The 23,740-nt window shown below is 41.7% G+C and overlaps 1 protein-coding gene across 2 annotated transcripts in view; it reads left to right on the plus strand.

Moving 5' to 3' along the window:
* Positions 1-23,740, plus strand: part of shank3a (SH3 and multiple ankyrin repeat domains 3a) — a 267,152-nt gene that overhangs the window by 182,400 nt on the left and 61,012 nt on the right. For both annotated transcript variants that reach the window (XM_050073918.1, XM_050073917.1), the window contains one exon: positions 4,979-5,160. In XM_050073918.1, the coding sequence (XP_049929875.1) occupies positions 4,979-5,160 (182 nt within the window). The remainder of the gene's footprint in view (positions 1-4,978; positions 5,161-23,740) is intronic.

A 23,740-nucleotide genomic window follows, 5' to 3' on the forward strand; every position in this document is an offset into this window, starting at 1 on the left:
TGCAAGAATCTGTTTGTGAACAGTATTAGCAAACTAAACACTTAGCTTTGGCAAAGCCAACTAATCAGTGACCTAACTGCAAACTATCACAACAATAACTCAAACAGCATCAAATCACATACAACAAGTTAAACAGTCTTGCTTAGCCTGTAAAGCTGTGATAAGCTATGCCCAGTTGTTACGTTACCGATCCTTGAATGAATAGGAGAAAGAGTCACTTGGTGGTGTACTGCTTTGTTAGCCGGCAGAGGAAGGCTGGGAAGATGGTTCCAGGTGCAGTCTTTGTTGTGTCCTTTGTTCCAAAGGTGAAACTCTGAGGAAGCTGGTCGCTCAGAGTTTAGCAGAGTTAGATGCTGGGTGCTAACTCACTTAGTTCCTTGTTGCTGGAAAACTAGTTGCAAACCTTGTGTTTCCAAGAAAGTCCAGCCGGAAAAAGGTGTTAGCTGTTCAACAGCTGGAGCAAGAGAGTTGTTGTAGCTCCAGAGCCAGAGAGAGATCTGTTGGAAGGGAGCACAGATCTACAGATGCCTGTGACATCAGAATCACATGTCACTGTAAAGGTCCTGTCCAATCAAGTTTTGGGACTTGAGTTTCACTGAGGTGTGAGGTGAGATCTCCTGTGGAGATGGGTGTCACATAGCTCTCTTTGTTTGGAGAACAAAGAGCATGCAGAGGAAAAAGCCTTTAAATCTCCAGGTTAGATTTTTACCAAATGATAAATCATCTGTGGTCCTGTGAATCCCAACAACATTGAACAAGAGCTTGACAACAACGTTAGTCCCGCCCATGGCCTGATTGGCTAAGTGAGTCCACCCAAAGCGCTCATTAGTTGTTTTTTATTTTAACCGAGAAACCATTGTTTCATGTAATGATGCCAGGCGAATAAATTCAAAGGTCTTGACCCAGGTTACCACAGACTTTGGCTCCAAAAGACATTACCAGCGCAAGATGGTGGCTGCCATATCCAGGATATTTTGGCTTCAGTTTTTGTATGATGAGGTGTAGACACGTCCATCTTTATAGACAGTCATTGGTTGAAACCTCAACATGTTGTACACCATTAGTACCTACCTCAGGCCAGATAGGGTGCCAGTGGCTCGCCGAACATTTTCTAATTCACAATGAAAATAAATTGTTTCACAGTAGGGTTTTTTTCTTTTTTGTACTTTGAATGTAATAAGGTGCCAGAGTAAATTAGAAAAGCTTCTACATAGATCTTGTTTATCAAAAAATGTGCCAGGGAGTGTCCCCCACCAGGCTTATTCTTTATACATTAATGGATATTTACTTATTTACCGGCTCCTGGCCTCCTGTCATTTTGCAAAAGTGGCCCTAGAGCAAAGCGAGTTGAGTATCCCTGTTGTACCCTATTAAGGATCACATTAACTTTTGCAACTTATTTAATCTGATATCCTTTTGTATGAAGAATTAAACAGTGTTTGGAGTCACGGTCACTGTGATCTGTGTAAACTGAATTAATACTACCTCATTCAGTAGCTTTGGTGCACTGTTTTTTTCACAGTGAGATTACATGAATGTGTGAAAGTAGAATACAGAGAGAAAATTGGACGCTGGGAAAATAATGCATATATTTTAATGTAAGTGATGACACATTGACTGATATAGAGATCCAGGTTTATATTATTGACTTATCAGTGCATTTGTTGGGTATATTTCCTTTCCTTTTATTGACTGTTGCCATCGTTACAGAGGCAGGGCTGGTGTCCAAGGAAACGACGGAGCTTTTGTAATAGACTGCATTAGAACTTTGTGTATATATATAAGTGTGTACTTGTGTATGTGTGTGCATGTAATGGATCCTACATCTCTATCTTGTAGAAGCTACTTATAATGAGGCACAGTGAAAGATACAGAAAGAGAAAAAAAGATGCAACAAAGCAAAATATGCAAGAAAATAAAGAAGCTGTTGTGTCGAATGTAGCACAAGTTTGCATATGAAAACAGTGAATCGTGTCATCATGCAAAATTCATCAAGCGAGTGGCATGTTGAAAATCGTTACACCGATGCCTAAGTGATTTGTTGCTTTTGGAGAAAAACACAAATAAACATCATGCTGGAATGAAATTGATATATAAATCTAGTTTGGCTACTATTTCGTATCCAGTATTCAACAGGAATGCATGAACAACAAAAATAGGCACGAAACCTTTTCAAAAATATCAAGGCACACAACTCAGAGCAAAGGCAAGAACACTGAGTATTTGTCATGTCCTTCTTTAGTGCAGATGAGAAATAAATTAGAAACCCTTGGACTGTTTTTTAAGCTTCCTGGTCACTATAACAACAAAGAAGAGTCTGCTCTTTGCTCTCATTTGGTCTAATTTCAAAGTGACTGTAGAAAGCTTTTTTGGTAGACCCTTCTAGTGGGCTGTTAAACCGTATTAAAGCCAGAGAGGATATGTAGTAATGAAGAAGTGCATATTACTAAAGAGAACTCGTGGGTGGACCATGATACTAATGCTTATAATGGTAGACTATATACAGTTAAAGAACATCTCGTATAAATGACTCTCAAGAGAGAAATTGTCCAGTCTAGCAAATACATTGTAAATGTAAAGAGAGCAGAAAATTTATTGTTGAAATGTAATAAAATTGATAAAAGACATTTAGGCGTATCAAATTTTACAGTTATGACTGTTTTAAAATTTATGATATCTGATCTATGGTGAGCCAAATGTCATTCAGTATTTTTATCTAAAACCTTGAAGCACAGTCGCCAATTTAAGCCTTCTCCTGTGAAACACAAACAGGTCATTAAAGACGAGAAGAGAGCAGGAATCATCCCCACCCCCTCCCCTCTGTCTGACACATAGATATCATGTCAACTCGACCGTCATCAGCTCAACTGCAGGGAACAGCTGAGGTCAAACTGTGTGCATAACCTCACAGTAGGTGTATGGTGTGGCGGAGGTGTTTGAGTGGAGGAGGCAGATTTGAGTCACTGTAATACATATCCTTTAAGGGATCTAATTTTTTTTTGGCTCTCTTTGTCACTTTGACACAGCCTCATTTCCCTGCTTCTCCAGACCTCCCTCATCTCAGCTGTGTGTGCTGCTGATGTTCAGCGCCGGGGCGCAGACATTAACATGCGGCAGCCACCCCGGCCCCTCAGTCCCTGCGGTAATTGGAAAGCCGTCAGCAAGCCGTTGTTTCGATGGAGAGAGGGACAGAGAAAGGGAGGCTGTGTGAGATGGGGTGAGCAAGAGAAGCAATAGAGAGTTGGGGAAAGAAAGGGACAAACAAGGCTTGAAATGAGGAAAGGGGTAGATGGAAGAACAGAGAACGAAGGGGAAAGGGCATATGAGGCTAGAATCAGGTGAATGAAAGAACGGTGGTTATAAAGTAACTGATACAACATGCTGAGGGAGGAATGGCAAGAGACTGACAGAGGTTGAAAGGTGGATAAACAGGGACGAAGGGGTTAAGAGATTTTTAGTCTTTCAAGGAAATTTTGCAGAGATAGCATCAAAGTCCCAATTCAGTCAAGTTGTAATTCACACAAGCACACTCTAAAGCTGATTACACATAAACATCTGATTTCATTAAATACACTTCCTATTTATATATATGTATGTAATACATGTGTTGTTGCTTAAAAGAAAGCTTTGACGGCACAAGCAGCAAAATAATGCTGAACGCAACTTACATGGTGGTGGCAAAGTAGTGATGAATGAAGACTAGGCGGAGCTCTGCCGCTGCTGTATTAGAATTCACCGCCAGAGAGAGAGAGAAGGAAAGAGGGAGAGAGTGAAGATGCAATGCGAAGAAATGTTGAGAAGGAGAGGGATAAGAGGGTGAAATGGAAGCGAAAGAATGAGAGAAAGAAGGAGGGGATTCAAGGCAAAAGGAAAGAGGGAGGAGCAACAATTAAAACAAATGGGCTGGAGCTTTTTGCCCCCCGCCCCACTGCACACAAGCACACACACACATACACATACTCTCACAGCCTGCCTCAGGGAGCCATGGCGCATGCACGCTTGCAGGCAGACAGGCAGGAGGAGATCAATCGTGCTCTGGGACTGGTGTGTGTATGTGAGTGTCAGCGATGTGTTAGCAACATGCTGGCGGTGGCGTATGCCATGCTAGCGGAGGTGCAATGTTAGCAGGAGTGGAGGGGGCTGTCTGTGTATGTGCCTGTGTGCACGGCTAGAATGCACATAGAGGGCTCGTGGTGTATGAGTGTGAGCGAGCCGTCAAAGGGGAGGGGAGCCACGGAGCGCAGCAGCAGCAGTAGCAGCAGCAGTAGCAGCAGCAGCATTGCCAGAGTGTGTGTGAGTGTGTGTGAGCGAGCGTGTGTGTGTGAGGGGTGGAGGGGAGAGGAGAGGCAGACGCGGCGGGACTCCCAGGAGAAGGAGCGGGAGTCGGGGAGCAGACCCAGCCTCTCTCCTCCACAGCAGGAGTACCAGGACCCAAGGACGAGGCAGGATCTGTAACCCAGCCTGGAGCAGCTGGAACTGGGGACACACAAGGATCTCTGTCCCTCTCTGGAGGGGGCTTCTTCTGGAGCCCCAACTCAGGATGTGTTTGCCTAAGGGGGGCTTCCAGACGGATCTGACAGACCCACACAGAGAAGGAAGCAGTGCAGTCCCTCTTATCGTTAAACATTTCTGCTTCTACCTCGGTTAGGATGCGGGGGAGAGGGGAAAGATAGAAGGAGAGGGTAAAAGGGAGCAAGAAGGATCTGTCTGTGCTATTAAAGAAGGAAGAGAGGGAATAAGAAGAGGAGGAGGGGGAGAGAGTGGTTGGGAGGAGTGTACTCTCCTCTCATGACTCTCCCATGGAACACTGACTGTTGATCAGCAGGCACTTGGACTTGTTTATGAATCCCTCCCTGGCCAGCATAACAACCAGGGGGTGTCACCAGGTTGCCGTCCCGCTGACGACCATGTCGGTGACCACGGGCTTCAGTTACCAGCTCCCTGGAATCACCACAGTAACATATGTGTTTGTTTACAGCCCTGGCTCAGTGCAGCGAGACCCAAGCCCCCCTCATCACACGCCCCCAGCACTGACGGGCCCCCGCGGGCCCAAACGGAAACTCTACAGTGCTGTCCCAGGACGTACCTTCATCGTGGTCAAGCCCTACACACCACAGGGGGAGGGAGAGATTCAACTCAACCGTGGAGAGAGAGTCAAAGGTAGGTTGTCCTCTATGATATGTGTGTATGTGTTTTTTTCCTCCCTAATCCTAACACTGTAACTACTACTTCTTGACACTACTGCTGCTAATCTGTATTTCATCGCCACTAGTCACGTTTAGGATCTCCTGTAAGTTCATGGTTACATGTGGCTCTCATGACTGTCAGAGCAGACATACCTATGCTCTCATACTTGTCAGATACAAAGCACACCATTACTTCACTATGTTTTTGGCTGCAAAGCAGTTATGTAATCGCTCAACCTGGGAGTCATTTCAGTGTCGTATGAGCTTGACATTGTGAATTGTCATTTCATCCACTTTGTAAATGTGCTGTTTTCTGCTTTACACAGAGGGGCAGTGGCTTCGCTTTCATGTGTTTGTGTGTGTGCTTTTGTCTCCATTCATGCTTCACTCAAGACTATGACTGTAATGACGTAGAAGGTAAACTCCATACTATTCTTCTCACCCTGTATCTCTCCCACACACTTCAGTGTGTCAACCCTACACCCACAGTGTAGCAATTAGTCCCTGGCCCTGTTTGAATCCACTTGAGTTATGTGTGCAATCTCAGTCTAAATCTGAGATTACTTCAAGGAGAGGGCATGCAAATTCAAACAGGTCCCGTGTGCTGTTGGTTGTTGGTATGCATACACACACTGTGTCCTTCTCCCTCTCTGAGAGTGCTTCCCCCTGAACGTATAACTGCTTTTCTCCCTCTTCTTATCACCTGTCCACAGACACCCAGCCTCACATTGACCCCACACCCTACATCCTGCCACTTCACATACATCACCATGGATCAAACCCACATTAGCCTAATGGAAACAGTTCCCTCATGTCCTCAGAAAGACTGGAGAGAGAGTGCGCGGCTGCACTCATGCTGAGACCCCTCATGTTCCTTTCAGATCTACAGAGGCACAGGAAGTACAGATTAAGGGTCAATTTGGAATTTCAATTTGGATTTTGTGCAAACAACCACAACACACACACACACACACACACACACACATACACGCACGCAAACACTGTTATCTATCCCTCCTTCTTTCTCAGAAACATTCAGTAGTAAACAACACACAAACACTATTTTAAACCACTGACGAGACCCCTTCTCTCCGCCTGGATACATATGGAAGAATTCCCACCCCTTCCTAGATGTTTTCTGTCTCCCAGCTTCTCTGACCTTTGAAACATTCACCAGTAGACTTCGGCCTGTATGCTTTGATGCCTTGTCTTCAAAGTATCGTGCGTGTTTTATGGAAGTACTGCTCCCTTTTACACAGGAATTACTAAGATGATAAACAGTTCCAATTCGACAATTCAGATTCATGTTTTTGCTGAACAAAACCGAATGATACAGCATTGTCGGAAACGGTGATGCATACTGATGTTGACACAAATGTTATCGGAAATGTGATGACTCAACAGCAGCCAGTATTCCTCCATCTACTGAATGGATCTGCTGTCACTGGTTTTTCTGTCGGTGCAGCTGAATCCATAACCCTGCCACTAATGTGAACACACAGTGTTTTGCCGTTCTTTCATGTTGGCCATGCAGGAAACAAGCTTACAGTCGCATGGCTGCCAGCACCATGGCCCAGCCAAGTAAACCATCTGGCTGTGTTATGCAACACTGACCATCATAACCATTTCTGTGTTGCAGTCACTATGCTTTTTGAGTCCTGAGATATAAACTGAGAAATACGTCATTGATGTCAGCTGGTTGTCGAACATCTTAAAGCCCAGGCAGTTCAGGTTTGTTTTGGTAACCAAATTCTATTTAGACCAGTAGTCCGAGCATGCAGTCTTAGCAGGGAATGACCAGCCCTCCTGGTGCACACAGAGGCTAGGCCTGAGAAGCTACTCCCTTTAGGGATGGATGACCCTTGGTTTGATACATAATGCATTTCATCTAATCTGCATTCATAAATGGATGAGTTGCTAATAGTAATAGGGCTCATTTGCAATGGAGGACAAGAGGAGGTAAGGCAAGTGAAAGAGCGGGGTAATGATAGGAGGGTATGTTTCTTCATCTTTTCCTGTCTCATCTTCCTGATTAAGGTGACAAACAAATCAAAAACATGTACACCTTCAGGGACTTTGATTTACCCGGAGACTAGTTTTCGTGTGTGTGAATGTGCATATGTGAAGTAAATATCAACAGAATTGTTTGTACCCTGACACTAACTCTGATACTGCTCCAAACTAGAAATATGAGAGATAGATGAATAGATGAATCATGCTACTACCAGACTGAGAGATGAATAATTAGCCTCTTTCCCCTCCCCTGACCCCATAAACACACTCACACACACACACACACACACACACACACACACACACACACATTCATACGCTCATCTCTGTCTTCCTGTTAATGTCCTTACACCCTTGTTAATCACCAGCTGAAGCAGAGGAACATCTTTATGATGAGATCAGACTGGGTAAATCTCACTAAATGATCCGTCTGTTTGTGTTTGTGACTGTCTGTGTGTGTGTGACGAGTGTTAGCATCCATGCTTACATAGGTAAGCATTAGCATATATGTCTATTAGCTCACCTGTTAGTAGGACAGATTTGTGGCCTGTTGAGGCAAGAAATATTGTATGCTGTACAGGGAAAGATGTGTCACACTGTGTAGTTTAATGAAGACCATTGATTTTGTTCTAATGGGAGACATAGTTTAGTTCACAGCAGTAGACTGGAGTCCATTCCTGGTCAAGTGTGATGATTGCTGTCCTTTTTTAATGCAAGATTTTTAAAGATGTAAGAATTGCACAATATGTTTCTTTTTCTTTTTGTAGTGGTGGATGACTGTCTGGACTCAGATGGTAAATACAGCAGAGCCTTATAGTGAAACTTCCCATAGCGTTTTGTATGTAAAACCCACTGCTGACCTAACTGCTTCTATATCATTTCATGTCACTTGGACTTTTGTCTTAACATTCAAGTCTCGATATTGAGAGTATTGGTTGGCTTTACTTACTGCAAGATATTCATCACAATTTGAGTGGAAACGTTTCAAAATTTAATGAGAGCAAGCTGTTTAACCAGCCTCATTTTGCAGCTGAAGAGTGCTTTCAAATTTAAAACCCCATTTTAGGTAAACCGAAGGGTCTTCCTCAATTATTTATTACTTTTTACACAGCATGTCTGTTTTCTTGCAGTGTACAGTAGCCAACCAATATTAAAAGCTAGTTATTTCCTGTTAAACATAAACGTTAGCAGAAATATAAAGGATGTAATCCATGCTCTAGCAGTATGGGGGTATGTTGACGACAAAAGATTTGAGACAGTACAAAACTAATTCTGAGCACTACTCAGTCTGCAGGTCAACTTTTGAGAGTGCACAGACTTATAAGAGCAAAAAGGATTTGAGCGTGCAATCCTGATCATTTGCACGCTAATTTCTGAGTCTGTTATCTCAGTTTTCTCCAGCTGTTTTGGCAGCTTCTGAGCACCTGAGATGTGTGGTTCTGCACTTCAAGTTCAGCCAAATTCTGGCAATCCAACTGACCTTCTCCTAGTTTATTCATACGGGTATGTTGGATTTGTGCCACCCCACCTCATATTAGACTCATTAGATTTCTTAGGGCAGCATTCAGCTTGGAGGTCACAATGAGCCTCATTTATAAATTTTCCTTTATTAGTTTTAATATTTTTTTCTGTGAAGTAAAAACGTACAAAATAAGTAAACCCAATATCTGGTTCAAAAAAGCACACTCGATAACACGGCCAGTATGATATAAAGCCAGTACCTACTTTTAAATTAAATTGATGCTCAAAATTGCTCTGCTATAATGGCTTGAAAAATAGATAATGTGCCAACAAATTAAATTTGATTTTGGTCATTTAGTGTTAACAAATTTAGATTTTTGAGATAATACAAACACTAAATGCTGCTCTTAGTCTCTCTCTGGTGGTTAAAGAATGCCACTTTGCCAGCTTTTATGTTGAAAGTAAAAGGAAGGGTCTAAGAACATGACGAGTGTTGCACTTCCTGGTCAAATTAAACAGGTGACACTCTACTCTCAGGCTTAGTTTGACTGAATCCAGATGTACAGACTTTCCGGTACTTGCAGACTTGCAGACTTGCAGCCTTGCGTGTTCCTGGTAAGTCTGCGAGTGCTGAGGGCTGGCCAAATCCAGAATCCATCCGGTCTATAAGGGGCCTCGAGCAGACTTTCTGCAGACTTCAATAGAGTCCGCTTGGGGTGCAGACTTCACTAGAATTCACTGATTTAGTAACCCACAAATCAGTGCAATACAGATGTGATGTTGTAGATTTCCTATTACCTACTAAAAAAACAAAATGGACTATAATGAATGTGTTAAACAGTTACTGTATTAAAATGTTAGCATAGTGCTGCAGCAATCACACTGTACATGATTGTAGTTGCTGCTCAAACGTTTTTACAGTAAAGAGTGAAACAGACTTGAAGCCTGTCTATTAGCTGCTTTGCAGTCTCACACCCTGCCAAAGTTGACATGATGACCGTGAACATGTCACTGTATGTACAACTAAAGTCCACAAGGGCTTAGTCCGAAAATCCAGAGGGTGGACATTCGATTTAGCCTTTGTGCTGAGGTGATTCAGTCTGCCAAAAATGTGCAAGCAGCTTTGATCATTACGAGTGTGAGAATCCTGTCCGCTCAAATATAGTTACACAATTCTTCTATTCAAATCATCTGTTCTACTCAAGCTTATGTCCTCCCTCACCCTCTCAAAGATTGAGTGGCATACTGATTAGCGCTCAGCTGTGTTTTGTGGACTCTCAAATGTTTAGTCGTCTGCATATAGCAATAATATACAGTAGTGTATGTTGTAGTTGTATAGTGCTAGTAACTTCACTGTAGAAAGCCACTATGAGTATTTGGTGTGAAAATTATGATTAATTTACTTTACCATTTACAGTAACTGAGTATTTACATAGTAATGAAAATCACGGCATTTCCTTTTTATCAGTTATGTGTTAACACATGTGATATCTTATAGCTGACACCCCGTATGAGGAAGACGATGACGATTATACCAATGACAATGATGATGATGATGATGTACATAAAGGTAAAATGGACATTTGTCTTTATAATTTTGAAAGAAGGGTGACAAAGTGGTTAAAACTTTTAATCATTTAGGAGACACAGTTACTTCCCATTCTGCTGCCACAAATAAATGATGTTGTGACTTCACTGACTGAGAATCTTCAAGCTTGGTTCACATCTTTGATCTACAGTGTGAACCAGCTGAAAAAAGAACCTGATATTGAGATAAAAAGTGGACTTTTATGGTTCTAAAAATTGGCATGTGATCCCATGTTTTCATCCTTCATTTTCACTTAGACTAGCGCTGATAGATGCACATATAGCCCCCGTGAACAAGATTAGATGTGCCTTAAATGTGTGCTTAGATTCAATGACTGGATCAAATGTTAGAGGTCCCATGATCACGTGCAACCAGTTTCTCCTCAACTATGAAGAACGGCTTGGAAAAACTCCCAGTCTTTACTCAGTGATTGTCAGTCCATTGGTCTGCTGTCTGAGATCAATGTCTCTAGACAGCCTTCGTCTAGACAAACAGCCCCGCTGTCCGCCATTTAGCAGGGTCATCCGCATCCAGCTCTTCAAGCAGACTCTTAGTCTCAAATAATGAGATCTGTTTGTCCTTCCTCACTCACTGACTGCCACTGGACCACAAAACTAGCATGCACTTGGTATCATGGGGTGTTTGAGGGTATGTATTTATGTGTGTGTGCGTGTGTGTATGTGTGTGTCTGTGTGTGCTTATGTCATTGATGGCGGTTCAAAGAAATGGATGCTTCCAAGATTATCTGATTTTGTGGTCTGTCTGTGTGTACATGTGTGTGTCTGGTCACAGCTGTGTGTGTGTGTTTGATGATCCCTTTGGTACACTCCATTAACAGGTCGCCTGGGCCCATCCCCCTACCCTGTTGCTTCCCCTCTCTATACTCATTCCCCTGCTCACCCCAGTGTTTGTTTCCGCTCTTTCTCTTCATTGATGTAATCTGATCTCATCATCCGGATGGACATCTCTTGAAAGACCACTTAGGGTCACCATGGTAACGAACGGGCACACATGCCACCATAACCCCAGTCAAGCTTTTTGCACTTTTGTGACCCCATACACATTCACACACTTGCTCAGACACACAATCGCAGGTGCAAAGGTAACACACAGGAACATATTCAAAGGAACAGATGTGTGTATCAACATGCTGGTTCCCCCGCTGGGAGCATTAACTGCACGTTCAGGACATTCTTCTCCTCAACAAGGTGACACATTTAAGAGCATACTTCCGTAACAATGTATTACATCTCACACACACACACACACACACACACACACACACACTCACCACATACACCTTCTCCAAACGCCATTATAAATCTTACAGACAGCCATGAAAATGAAACCAGCGCAAGTAACGTTGAGATTAGACATTCACAAACATGATTAATGGGGTTTGGCCGCACCCAGTGTGTGCAGAATATTAACACTGCTATGGGCAGTGGAGGATACCTGAACCAGCTATACCGACACAAACACACACACATATACTTGCTTTTAATGGATTATTCTGGGTCTGGCTTCACACAAGCTCAGAAAGCAGCTATTACTGCTGTTATGATCTCTGGGAACACAGACAGTAGCTCAGCCATTTGCTAATGCTGGCAAACTGATCACATGCCATAGAACTGCAAAAGCTTTTTGCTGACGCCACTGTCTGAAGGCATGCTTCTCTTTTCATGTACTGTATTCTCTCCAACAGTTGCTACACATATATGTACACTGGTGTGTGTTTTGGACAAGACCAAGAACCACTGGATTACACAAATGAAGCACTGCACAATGCATTATGTTTCTGACCACAAAGCTTGCTATTGTTAAGACTAAAATGCATATGCATCTGTCCGTTACCAAGCAACAGGTGCTAAGTGTGTTACAGCTCTGACATGTAATTTTAAGACAGAAATAAAAATGAACCAATTATGCCTTTAGTGATTTTTGAAAGAAAAAAAATCCATTTGGTTCTTAAAAACAATACTCTTTTCTTTGATTTTTAGAAACATTCACCCATTTTATCTTTTTATCTGCTACTTCCAAATCAGGTTGGATGAGAGCCTGTGTGCAAAGTGTTGAATTTAGACTAAATATCATTGTTAGCTTTCTACAGTGAGCTCGGGTTGAATTAATTAGACTTCCTCTCAGTCTGGTAGTAGCATGAAGTGTACCGCGTGTGTGTGTAAGTGCGGGTATTTCTGAGCATCTCTCCATTGTTGTTTGCATCATGAAGTGTGTATGTGATGCGCATACGTGTGTAAATGTGCAAGCGTATGTCTGCCTGTGTGCTTTCCTTTGTGTGTGTTTGTCTTTGTGCAGCACAGTGTAAGTAATTGCCTCCCACAAGTTAGATAAACAGCATCCTTCAAGTATTCAGCAACCAGCTGTCCTAATATCCGAGGCACATATGGAAGAAATGTCTCTCTGTCTTTCTTTGCCCTTGTTCTGTCTGTCTGTCTGTCTGTCTGTCTCTTTCTGTCATCTTTTATATACCTATGTGCACATATCTGCACATACACAGTGTACATTTATTTGTCAAAGGCAGATGTACACTACGCTTGTTGAGGTTTGGAGTTTTTTGATCATTTATTTTGGAGTAAACATTCTGCAATAGTTTCTGTGTATTCCACTCATTTACATGCACATACAACTATACAAGCAGTGTTTCAGTGTATTTAATGCATTTAAATTTACTGTATTGTCTGACAACACATAAGAGCTAAGCTGCCAGATGTTTGTGTTGACTTTGATGCATTTGCATGTCTAAAGAGAGCCCCTGCTGACCTGTCAACATATGCCACATTTTGCATGTGGAAACCAGTTTGCCACCTGGCAGTAGGTTGTAGCACATCTGGCTTTGGTTGTGGCTCTTTAATGATTTAAATGATGGCACTATTAGGTCACAAAAATTTGTAGATGGATTTTTAACATTGACTGATTAATTCACTGATTAATACAAGTTTTTACAACCCACTCATCAGAATAAATGTTGGAATTGTGCGTTTCTACAAACCACGGATATGTGAAATTTGCAGGTTTCATATGTAGCAAACTTTGACTTTGTTTCTCTCGTTTGAATTTTGTGTTGTGACAGTGCTGTGGTTAACATGTGGTTAGGTTCATGCAAAAAAACTACAAGGTTAGGATTAGGCAAAGATCATGTTTTGGGTTAAAATACCCAGTTTTGTTGTTACAAACAAGGCTGGAAATGTCCTGACGTGTTGGTAAAAATACATATTCTGGTTTGTTGGTCTTAAACAGTGGTCTGCTGCTGTCTGCTGCTTGGTGCAGATGAACAGTTCAGTTTATAATATGTAATCTTACATCATTTTATAAATGTTATGACATGTATAAATCATACAGTGCCAACATTTTATTCTTGCGACTCAGCTGTTTGGAATGGTACTCTAGATGTGATTTTGACAGTGGTCACATTCTTTTACAAGCACACAATCACAAAGGAATTTGTGAAACGTATTTATCGCCAAACTATGTTTGCTGTTATCACTTGAGATAATAAAAATAGAGACTAAATTAACTAGCACCCCAGAAAGTTTCACACAATCCCTAATTATCAAGATCTTCTCACTCAGCTACTGGACAGGAAAAGCTTCAGAGAGCGTGCAGCCACATGCACTGTTAAATTATATATTCACTTTCTCTCATTTGGTTAAAATAGTGTGCACTGAGTTCCTTAAGGGACTTTACTTGGGCTAAAATGATGATATAACTCTTTTTACACATATTCTTACATCTGTGAGACATCTTCATGTTGACATTAATCACAAGTGCCTAGTGCCGGGTAGCCACATCCAAAACGCAAATGTTTGTCCTCTCAGATATGATCCATACATGTAAAAGTATAGCTTCATTAGAGGTGAATAAAATACTTCAATACTTAAAAAGCACATTTCAAACACATCTGTTGATAGTAGGTCCTCATGCTCCTCGACAACCCCCATGAGGAAGCCCTGAGAGGCCGCAAAGATGTTTAATAGAATAGTGCAGTGTGCATGGGGACACTGGAGGAGTGTGTTGGGGAAGAGAGGTTTAGAGTGTGTGTCCCATGTTCCCGAGGAGAAATTAATATTGTCACAGTATGAACCTGAGGCTAGTCAGTTTATTAACAGATTTCACTCTTTGGCCATTGATAATGTTCCAAGCTGTGTGTGTGTGTGTGTGTGTGTGTGTGTGTGTGTGTGTGTGTGTGTTATTGATACTGGACAGGGTCACAAGCCCAAGGCAAGGACGTTGATGTCACAGCTAACCTTCTAGCTGTCCAATCAGAGTAGCAGCGGGGTGCAAGGTCCCGCCCACGCACCTACCTGCTCCCTGCTGAACACACCACCTGTCCTCCTATTACACTCTCATCCTCTTTGTTGTTTTGTTTATCTGTTTTCCAAACATGCCCATACGGTGCACACTATCTTACAGGATCATCCCACACTTACCTTCTCACTGAAATGTAAGCTATGCTTGCCCAACGTACATGTAATTTACTGGGATGTCGCCTCACACAAAATGCTAATTAGAAAACAGGCACAAACAGCAGTTGCAGAGTTAATCAGTATATGAATAAACATGAACAGGAAAACTGCTGCATAAACAGGAGCCATTGACTGAAGCAGATACATATTCAACAGAAACACTGATATGCTTTTGATTTACAATCACTCTATCATGTGCAATGTGACGCACACTGTTTGAGGTGGGCACAGCGAGGGCAAAGCTGAACTGACTGAGTGACTCCAGATGGTTGTTAACAACAGGCGTTTTCTGTCCTGCACGGTGACAACCTACTTTGCAGTCGTGGGTGTATAAAATGCCCATGTAAAGGTCATGTCCTTACCTGGTGATGTCAGGTAGAGTAGCTTTTAGCAAATTTTTAAAAAACCTTGTGTCTTGACCTCTTCTTGTTGAGCTCGCTCTCCAAATGCATGCAGGGACTCCCTGAAATGAAAAACAATCAAACAAGAATGGACTCGGTATCCTTGGAGATTATCCTTGTTATTAATGTCCTCGAATTCAGCCCCATGACCACTCGCCAACCCAACTCTCCCATGCAGCTACATGTAATTTCCGTCAACAACAGGCATTCTTGTCATGTAATATAGCAGAGGCTGGAGCAGTCAGCTCATTACGGCATCTTCATTTATCACGGCATAAACAACATCATTCATGTGACACCCTGACTCGTCAATCAAGTGATTAGGTGTGTGATTAACGACTCAAATACAAACAATCTATCATTGATCTATTAACAATCAACAAACAATCAATGGTTGGCCTACAGCTAATCAATCACTGGCATACTCTGATGGAGAACTCCACTATTTTTTGTTCCTTGCTGGTCAGTGTACCAGGTGATAATATCTTGATATTATTTATCATACCATGTTTTGATGTGGATTTTTTTGCGTGTGCTGATGCATACATATTAATAATTAACCATTGTATTTAGAGGGACAGTTCAGCCCTTAATCAAAAAATGCCTTGCCTTACCTGTAGTGCTATTTATCAGTCTAGATTATTTTGGTGTGAGTTGCCAAGTGTTGGAGATATCAGCCGCAGAGATGAGGGATGTTCAAGAGAAGGCAGACATTCTCTTGAATAATGGAACTAAATAGCATTCAGCTTGTGGTGCTCAAAGCGTCAAAAATATACATTTGAAAAGCTCAACATCAGTGTCTCCTTCCAGAAATCATGATCTGGTTACTCAAGATAATTTACAGACTTTGCTGTGAGCAGTTTCATGTAGGAACTATTTTCTTTCTACTGAACTACACCCACCACCGCGCAGAAGGAAACGTGTATGAATCTACTTATTAGGACACTTATAGGCATTATATAGATATTGTGATATTTCAAACTAGATATTGTCTTTTGGATATCATAAGTGTTGGCTTTTTCTTGTCTTAAAGGCTGCAATACAGTATAGTTATGTAATTTTATGATCTTAATAACATTGTAGGGCTACATGTAAAAGCCCAACTAGGGGCAAGAGGTGAAATATAGCAATAGCAATAAACTCTCTGTTAGGGATGCACCGAATATTCAGTAACCGAATATATTCGGCCGAATATTGCAAAAAAAAACACATTTGGTATTCGGTGGAATAAGTTAAAAGCAAGGCCGAATAATAGTGGCGTGTTTTGATAACGCAATCAAACAGCGTGCCGTGACGGGCGGAGTAAAATGTCGGCAGTGTGGCGATCCGTCTGTCACCGCACTCGCATTTGCGACTAAAAATATTTTTGAGTGAGCAAAACAGGCTTAAATCATTCAGCACGCTGTGCGAGCAGCCTACAGATTTCAACCANCAATAAGTAATTTATTCCTTTGAAATATCATTGATGTATTATAGAAAAGTGATTTATCTTTTTATAACTGACAAAAGGCACATCTGCCTAATTTTCGCTGTGGTATCGTGACACTACTCAGAACCATGATATTTTCATTGGTATCGTACAGTGGGTCCCAATTTTGGTACCGTGACAACACTAATCTGGAGGGGGTTCATCTGCAAAAACTAATGAAAAACTAAACAACGATATTCGGTATTCGGTACTTGGTATTCGGCCAAGCGCTTGATATTATTCGGCTTAGGCCACAAATTTTCATTTCGGTGCATCCCTACTCTCTGTGCAACACATCAGTCTCACATTAAATTGCATCGTCCCTATCAAATGTAATAAAGTAAATCTTCCAGCTTTTCTGTAATTTACCTTGACCCACTTACTCCATATATCCAAATTACTGATGATTATTCATCTTTTGTAATATTCACCCAATATTTAATTTTGACATTTAATTTTTCCATGTCGCCCAGCCCTACTGCTCATGAACGAGAGGCTCATGCTCGTGACAGCCCACAATGCAAACATTAATGGTGTCCCCCTTGGCTAAGCTGTAACGTTAGCTAGCTCAATGATGCTAGGTGAGCTAGCAGTAGATGCACGCTTCCTTCTGTATGGTCATACTAGTGTTTGGTAGAAAGAAAATATGGTCAGATTATATGGGAGAGAAGGTGGACATCTCTACGGCTGATATCTCCAACCCTTGGCAGCTCACACCAAAGCAATCTGGACTGATAAATAAGACTACAGGTAAGAGGACAAGTATGCATTTTTGACCTTTGGGTGAACTGTCCCTTTAAAATAGTTTGTTCCTATTTCTGTGCCATCAGAGCCAGGCTTGTCCATGATATTGCCCTGGAGTGAGAAAAAAAAAGCAAAGACAGAGGGTAACTATTAGGTAGCCTGTTCTATTTTTGTCTCCACCTGAGGGTTGATGCAAAAGGAGAGAAAGAATGAGAAATGGAATAAAAAAGCAAGTGAGAATGAAAGAAGAGGAATGTCATGTAGCTCCCCTCAAGCCTGGGAGGGAGGGAGGGTGGGTGGGTGGGTGGGAGGAGATGAGATGAGAAGAGAAGAGGGATCCCTCTGAGTCAGCCTTGGAGTTTTCCTCCCTCCTCTCTTCCTCCGCCTCCTCCCACTATAATTTACAACACTCCCGCCCTCCTTATTCTTTTCCTTTTTTTCTGTAGCCATCTTCCTTTGCTTCACTCCTCCTTCTGAATCTGCTGTCATTCACAAAAAGCCATTTCTCATTGTTTCCATATTTTTTTATTTTTTCTTAAACTTGTCAAGTCTTTATTTCTTTCAAGCTCTCTCTCTCTCTCTTCCTCTATGACTCTCTCCCTCTCAGTTGAATACTGATGAGCCAGAGACTGCACCACTCCCTCACCCTCTTCTAAGCAAAAGAAGTCCTGTGAGGACGAACATGCAGCAAACCACAGCACACATTTGACTCACAGCAGTGTGACCATCCCTCTTCCCTCTTATTTATTGGCTCTCTACTTCATTCAGTCTTGTTTCTACTCTGGGGTCCACTCACCCTTTTCAACCTTACCTTCTTAATTGCCAGCCACCTCTGCTTCTGTTATTCAATGTCCACCTCCGTCCTTGTCATTACGCTTAATTTTCTTGCCTATTCATCTTCTCTATTTCTGTTATTAAAGCCTGTTTTGCTCCACACTACCCAATCTATAAGGTTCCATGTGTGTCTGTTCTTCCTCCACAGTATTAGCATGTATTATCCCACTCATATGTTGTACTACAGGTAATGATGACCATCCCTGTTGCACTTCGGTACATAGTCATCCCCCTCTCTCTTCCTTGTTGTGTGTGTGTAGGCGTGTGTTAGCGTGTCTCCGGTTGTGTCCCCCTTGTTTCATAAAGATGCAACTCTGCTCCCTCTCTATTACATTGAATTGAACTGAGGTTTAATAAAGAGTGCAGGGATCCAAATCTAATAACAGCTCCACTCTGGTTATTGGAATACTCTACACTCTCACCTTCACACACTTTATGTCAAGCACACACACACACACACACACACACACACACACACACACACACAGCTATGTAGGCTGAGATATATGCTCTCTCTTTATTCAGAAAACACCTTACTCAGCAAGTCCCTATTTCACGTTACATTATACTTACTGTACATCATATGCAGACACATGCAGTAGTGCTGTTAATTGTTTTCATTAAAACATCATCACACAGTTTTTTAATATAGAATCATGGGATCCCCATATGCTGTAGTGGGAGCAACCCAGAGGTCAGGACCACAGGTGGGGTCACCAATGTATTCATATTTGTGACATATATTATATATATCGTGGATGGCACAGGTATGATGTTGTGATGTATTTTGCGTGTGATCCACTGTGAGAGATTTAAAAAGTAGGTGATAGCAGTTAGCAGCTAACTCGAAGAATAGTAGCCAAAAATGTCAGCAAATTGGAAAAACAGTAAGGTCCAGGAGCTACTTACCCACTGAGCAGAGGATGCGATCAACAGGGATGGTAAATGATAGCTACTGCCATGTTAATGCCATTGCTATTGTTTAGAAAGCACTGTGAACATATGTTACATGTCACACTAGAGGCTGATGCTGTTGTGTTACATGTCACGCCTCTTTTGCTTTCACGATGCTGGCATGCTTTCTAAAACCAACACTGGAGCAGCATGATGCCCATGTTGTTCTGTGTAAAAATGCAAAGGTGCCATAGAGACAATAAATTGGTTAAGATGTTCTAGATGACACTGAGAGCACCCAGGGGAATGTTTTGAGTATATGAGTACATTTTCTGTTTCAGGACTGAAAACTCTACACTAGAATGAAGCTCATTTGGGTATGAAAAAGAAAACAAAAATTCAGTGGGTCCAAAAAAAAATCAGGCTCCTATTCATTGTCCATGGAGCAGCTCCATACTTTATACCCCATGACATCACTGACTATCACTTTTCTGGTTTCTAGCTTTGACAGAGAGTTGCTCATATTCATAAATATTGATTGAACTTTACCAGGCCATGGAAATAACATAGTGGAACTCTTAATTTAAGTGCTGTTCCCCTTTAAGACTTAAATATCTTTTATCTTCTTTAACTTACACTTGAAACTGTTGGTTAAAATCACTTGTGGTTGAGCTTTTTGTCTGTGTGAGTCTTGCATGCTAACACCTCTGCAACACTAGTGGTCAGAATGCTGATAGTGTTTGTTAGTCATTATGCTAAAAAGGTTCAGTGGAAACTGAGAAGCAAAGCACTGGGCATGAAGTGAACAGCAGGGAGCAGCAACAGAATGGTGAAAAATTACAATAGACTGGGTTTTGTCAGACAGCTCCTGCTTACAACCATGAAATGTGTATGTACCGGATGCTACCAACAGTAGAACAAATACTTGGTGTATCTAATAGGTAGCTTACAAATTGCTATCATTTCTTCACTGTTTCCCTATACTGTTATGTCTACATTCCGCAACTGTGGAATATGGCTGCAGAAATTGTACAGCGCATCACTTTAAATGTGATTCTTTTGGATACATGACTGCACCAATTTATATCTGCCTGACAACCACAGTTAAAAAGTGGAGACTGGAGAAATGAAAAGCCAAGTGACAGATAATTTTTGTAGAGCAGTTAAATGGGAAGCATTAAGACTAGTATGCAGCAGCTAGAGAGGCAAATTTAAGAGGCAGGTTATCCGAGGAACAAGAAGCAGCGCATCTACTTTCATTCAGCAGTTAGGAATAAAATTGTTGTGAAAAATGGCTCAGTTACCACCCCAATATATTATTTTACTCCTTTAGTATTGCTTAATCCCAATATTTCCATTTGGTATGTGAATAGTAACATAAAAGTTGCACAGCTTTCTGTGTTTTATTACAGCAGATCCAACCTGCAGAAATCCTATCTTGGCATTTTATGGAAATCTAGCTGTATTTTGGCTTTGGCAAGTCTTCCATGGCATCCCTGTCTAAATCAGTGTGAGTGCATCAGTGGCAGAAAGCCATCAGCCTCTCTCAGCACAGCTGCATCCTTTATTGTCTGTTTCTGCAGGCAAATACAGGAGTTTGACGCACCCACTGTTACCTGTGAAAAATATGTTTGCGGCGTGTTTTGAAAAGTCTACTCCTTTCCTCACCAGCTGCCACTCATTCAGTCGTTCATGGCAGTTGCCCTCACTCTGTATGAGTGCATGCATGTGTGTGTCTGTGTGTCGGTTGCTTAGTATACAGAGAAACAACGACGATGTGAGAAGGAGAAAGAAAATGAATGACTCAGCTCAAAGCAATAGAGCGAAGCAAAGCAAGAATTAAAATAAGCGCAATCAGTCGTCACGTACACACACAGACATACACACACAGTCGAGCAGGGGTGCATTGAAGCCTGCAGGCAGGGTGTGTGAAGAGTATAAATAGCTCTGCATCCTCACTGATGCTATTTTTAAACCAGGAGCCGTGACTGACTTAACCAAGGGCAAAACTCAGAAGTAGCATGCATGCAAACGCACGCACACACACAGAACAATACTGTACCAGACTTTTCACCAGACAGCCGACTACTTGGACACTCATGAATAACTGGGTGCCTGTTGAAACATAGCTCTTTCCCTTTGTCAGCTTGTGTCTGTCTTTAGCTGGCTCTCATCTCTCTTTGTCACTGCTGAATGCAAGCCTCTTTCTGTCACATTCTTTCCCTTTGTTTCATTCTCTGGGGCTCTCTATTATGCTACTCTCCATTCTGGTCACATTTCATGCTTCGTTTGTATGTTATTTCTATCTAAGCTCACAATTTGCCGTTAATGGCCCAGTGAGATGTTATTCAATCCACTATGAAACTTGCTGTGGATATCTGAGGCTTTACAATATAGTATGTTGGGCAGTGCTACAAAAGATACAGAGTCTTACTGCAGAGTACACAGAATATATGTACCTGAGCAGTTACTGTAAGGACTGGGAATCACAGAGTAACTCTTGATATGATATAGTATCATCGTCCACAATACGGTGACATCACGATATAGCGATTCTGTGATACTTGACACATTTGTAAGTAGTGTCTGAAATTAATTTTTTGACTCACTGGCCATGGGACTGGGCACAACACTAGCTAGCAGCTGACCAGTGGCAAGTCATAGTTTAGTGGATCAGCTCATGTCCTGTAAGGTAAACAGTGCCACGAAACCAAGTTGCAACTTCCAAGGCTGCAAAAAAATAAAGCCAAGGCAGAAGTGCCACAAACTGCAGTTCATTGAATGGCCACTTGAGGCTGGCTCTAAAACTGAGTAAATTTCCATAGACCCCCATGTGACAACTGTACAAAGGGTGAATTTTTTATTATTTTTTTTAACACACACTTAAGGCCCAAAGTAATGCATATTTAGGGCAGGGCTGGTTGAGTGACACGCTGTCTATAAAGTGCGCTATAGTCTGAGAATCAGATCTGCCCCTTGTTCTGCCAAAGCACCAGCCTCTCATCCAATTATGGTCACTTCTGGCTCCAAAAAAACAAGAAAATGCAAACTTGAGGCTTTAAAATAGCAGTGCACAAACCAGTGGATGACCTCATGGTAGCTACGTCCATTATACAGTCCTTTCATACAGTCTACGCACAAAACTAGGAGCGTTCCAGACGGTCAGTTTCGTGGCACCATGTAGGCATGCTCACGCACGTGTGTAACACTGACAGCACAGGAGCAGCTTAGAAGCAGCAGAGCAGCGTGCCCCCAATGACACCAAAACACGGTAGAGACTTTCAGCGTAGTTTTTTATTAAATGACTATTTTGGTACAATCATTTACCCGCTAGTGTGGTTGATAGCCTTCTAAGATTTACTCGCCAAATGGAAAATCTACCCACATTTAGCACTTAGTGGGTGTTCATTTGGCACCCTGATTGCAAGACAATTGTCTATAATACATCATAATGTCTGTGTAAGTGAAGAAGAAAAACAGCCTCTAAAAATTCAGGAATTATGTGTTTATTTACCGCACTTTGGTGTCAGTTTCACAGAATATAGCAACTAAGATGAAACAATGTACAAAAAAGTACAAGAGTCACACACATACACATTGTAGCCTGACTTACAGTTGGGGTTGCGATATGGCTCATTTATGCTCAACGTTAGATATGTACACGGACGCAGACGGAACCTTCTGTCTGTGCTCATTTCATCCGTATTTGTGTTCTTTGTCTGAAAACTTATGGATACAGGCAAAAGGGAGCAGTACCACCGGAGATCATGGGGGCAGTGTAGCTTTGTTCAAGCGAAACACGGCAGTAGGACATGACAAAGACATTTTTAAAATGGCGGAACGATGCTTCAGTGTAATTAATGGCCTTACAGACCACCGCCATCTACAAAGCTGCCTCCACTAGAAGGTAAATTATTACGACCTCCATCCTCCATGTTTGTTGTTGTGAGAACTTTTGACTCTGCCCTCTAGTGCCATCTAGTGGATGTATCTATACCAAAATAGCAATATTAAATATTAAAGAATATTACAATACCAACATAACACTTTGTGAAGGCAGTAGACTCTCAGTCATGTAGACTTCCCAGTCACAATAAATATCTGCACCAATGCCGCCTCATGCTTGTGTTGACAAATTTAAACCCAATTGACAAAGACTAAGTTACAGACATTTCCTGTGATTTTGTTTTGTTTTGTTTTGTTTCAATTAGTTTTTGTGAGTACACAGTATTTTTTCAGATAGGTATTGATAACTCGAGGTGGGCCCAGACTTTCAACTCGAAAGATGACAGTCTTTCTGATTTGTTTTCCCCCACTGTCCGATTCCACACTGTCTGCCATTTTCCTGTTGGGAGTTACCGCAAGTTAGTTAACTTTCCGTTCACTTTACCCTTATTCATTTGATAACAGCCCCTCTAAGGAGTCATGAAGTAGTGATTCTTGTAAGTCAAATTGACAGGGGGATTCATTTAGAGCACCTGCATGTCTTAATAAAAATACTGATATTTGGCACTAGGGTATTGATAACGTGTTGCAAGAGGAAATAATACAATATATTCCCGTACTGATGTGTATTGTTCAGTCTGTTTGAGTATGTGTGTGCACTGGCAGTTAAGAATCTCAGTAGGTGTATAGACAGTACTAAAACACTGTCGACACTCAAGGAG

Source organism: Epinephelus moara, chromosome 20, assembly GCF_006386435.1.
Source record: "Epinephelus moara isolate mb chromosome 20, YSFRI_EMoa_1.0, whole genome shotgun sequence".
Lineage (NCBI taxonomy): Eukaryota > Metazoa > Chordata > Actinopteri > Perciformes > Serranidae > Epinephelus > Epinephelus moara.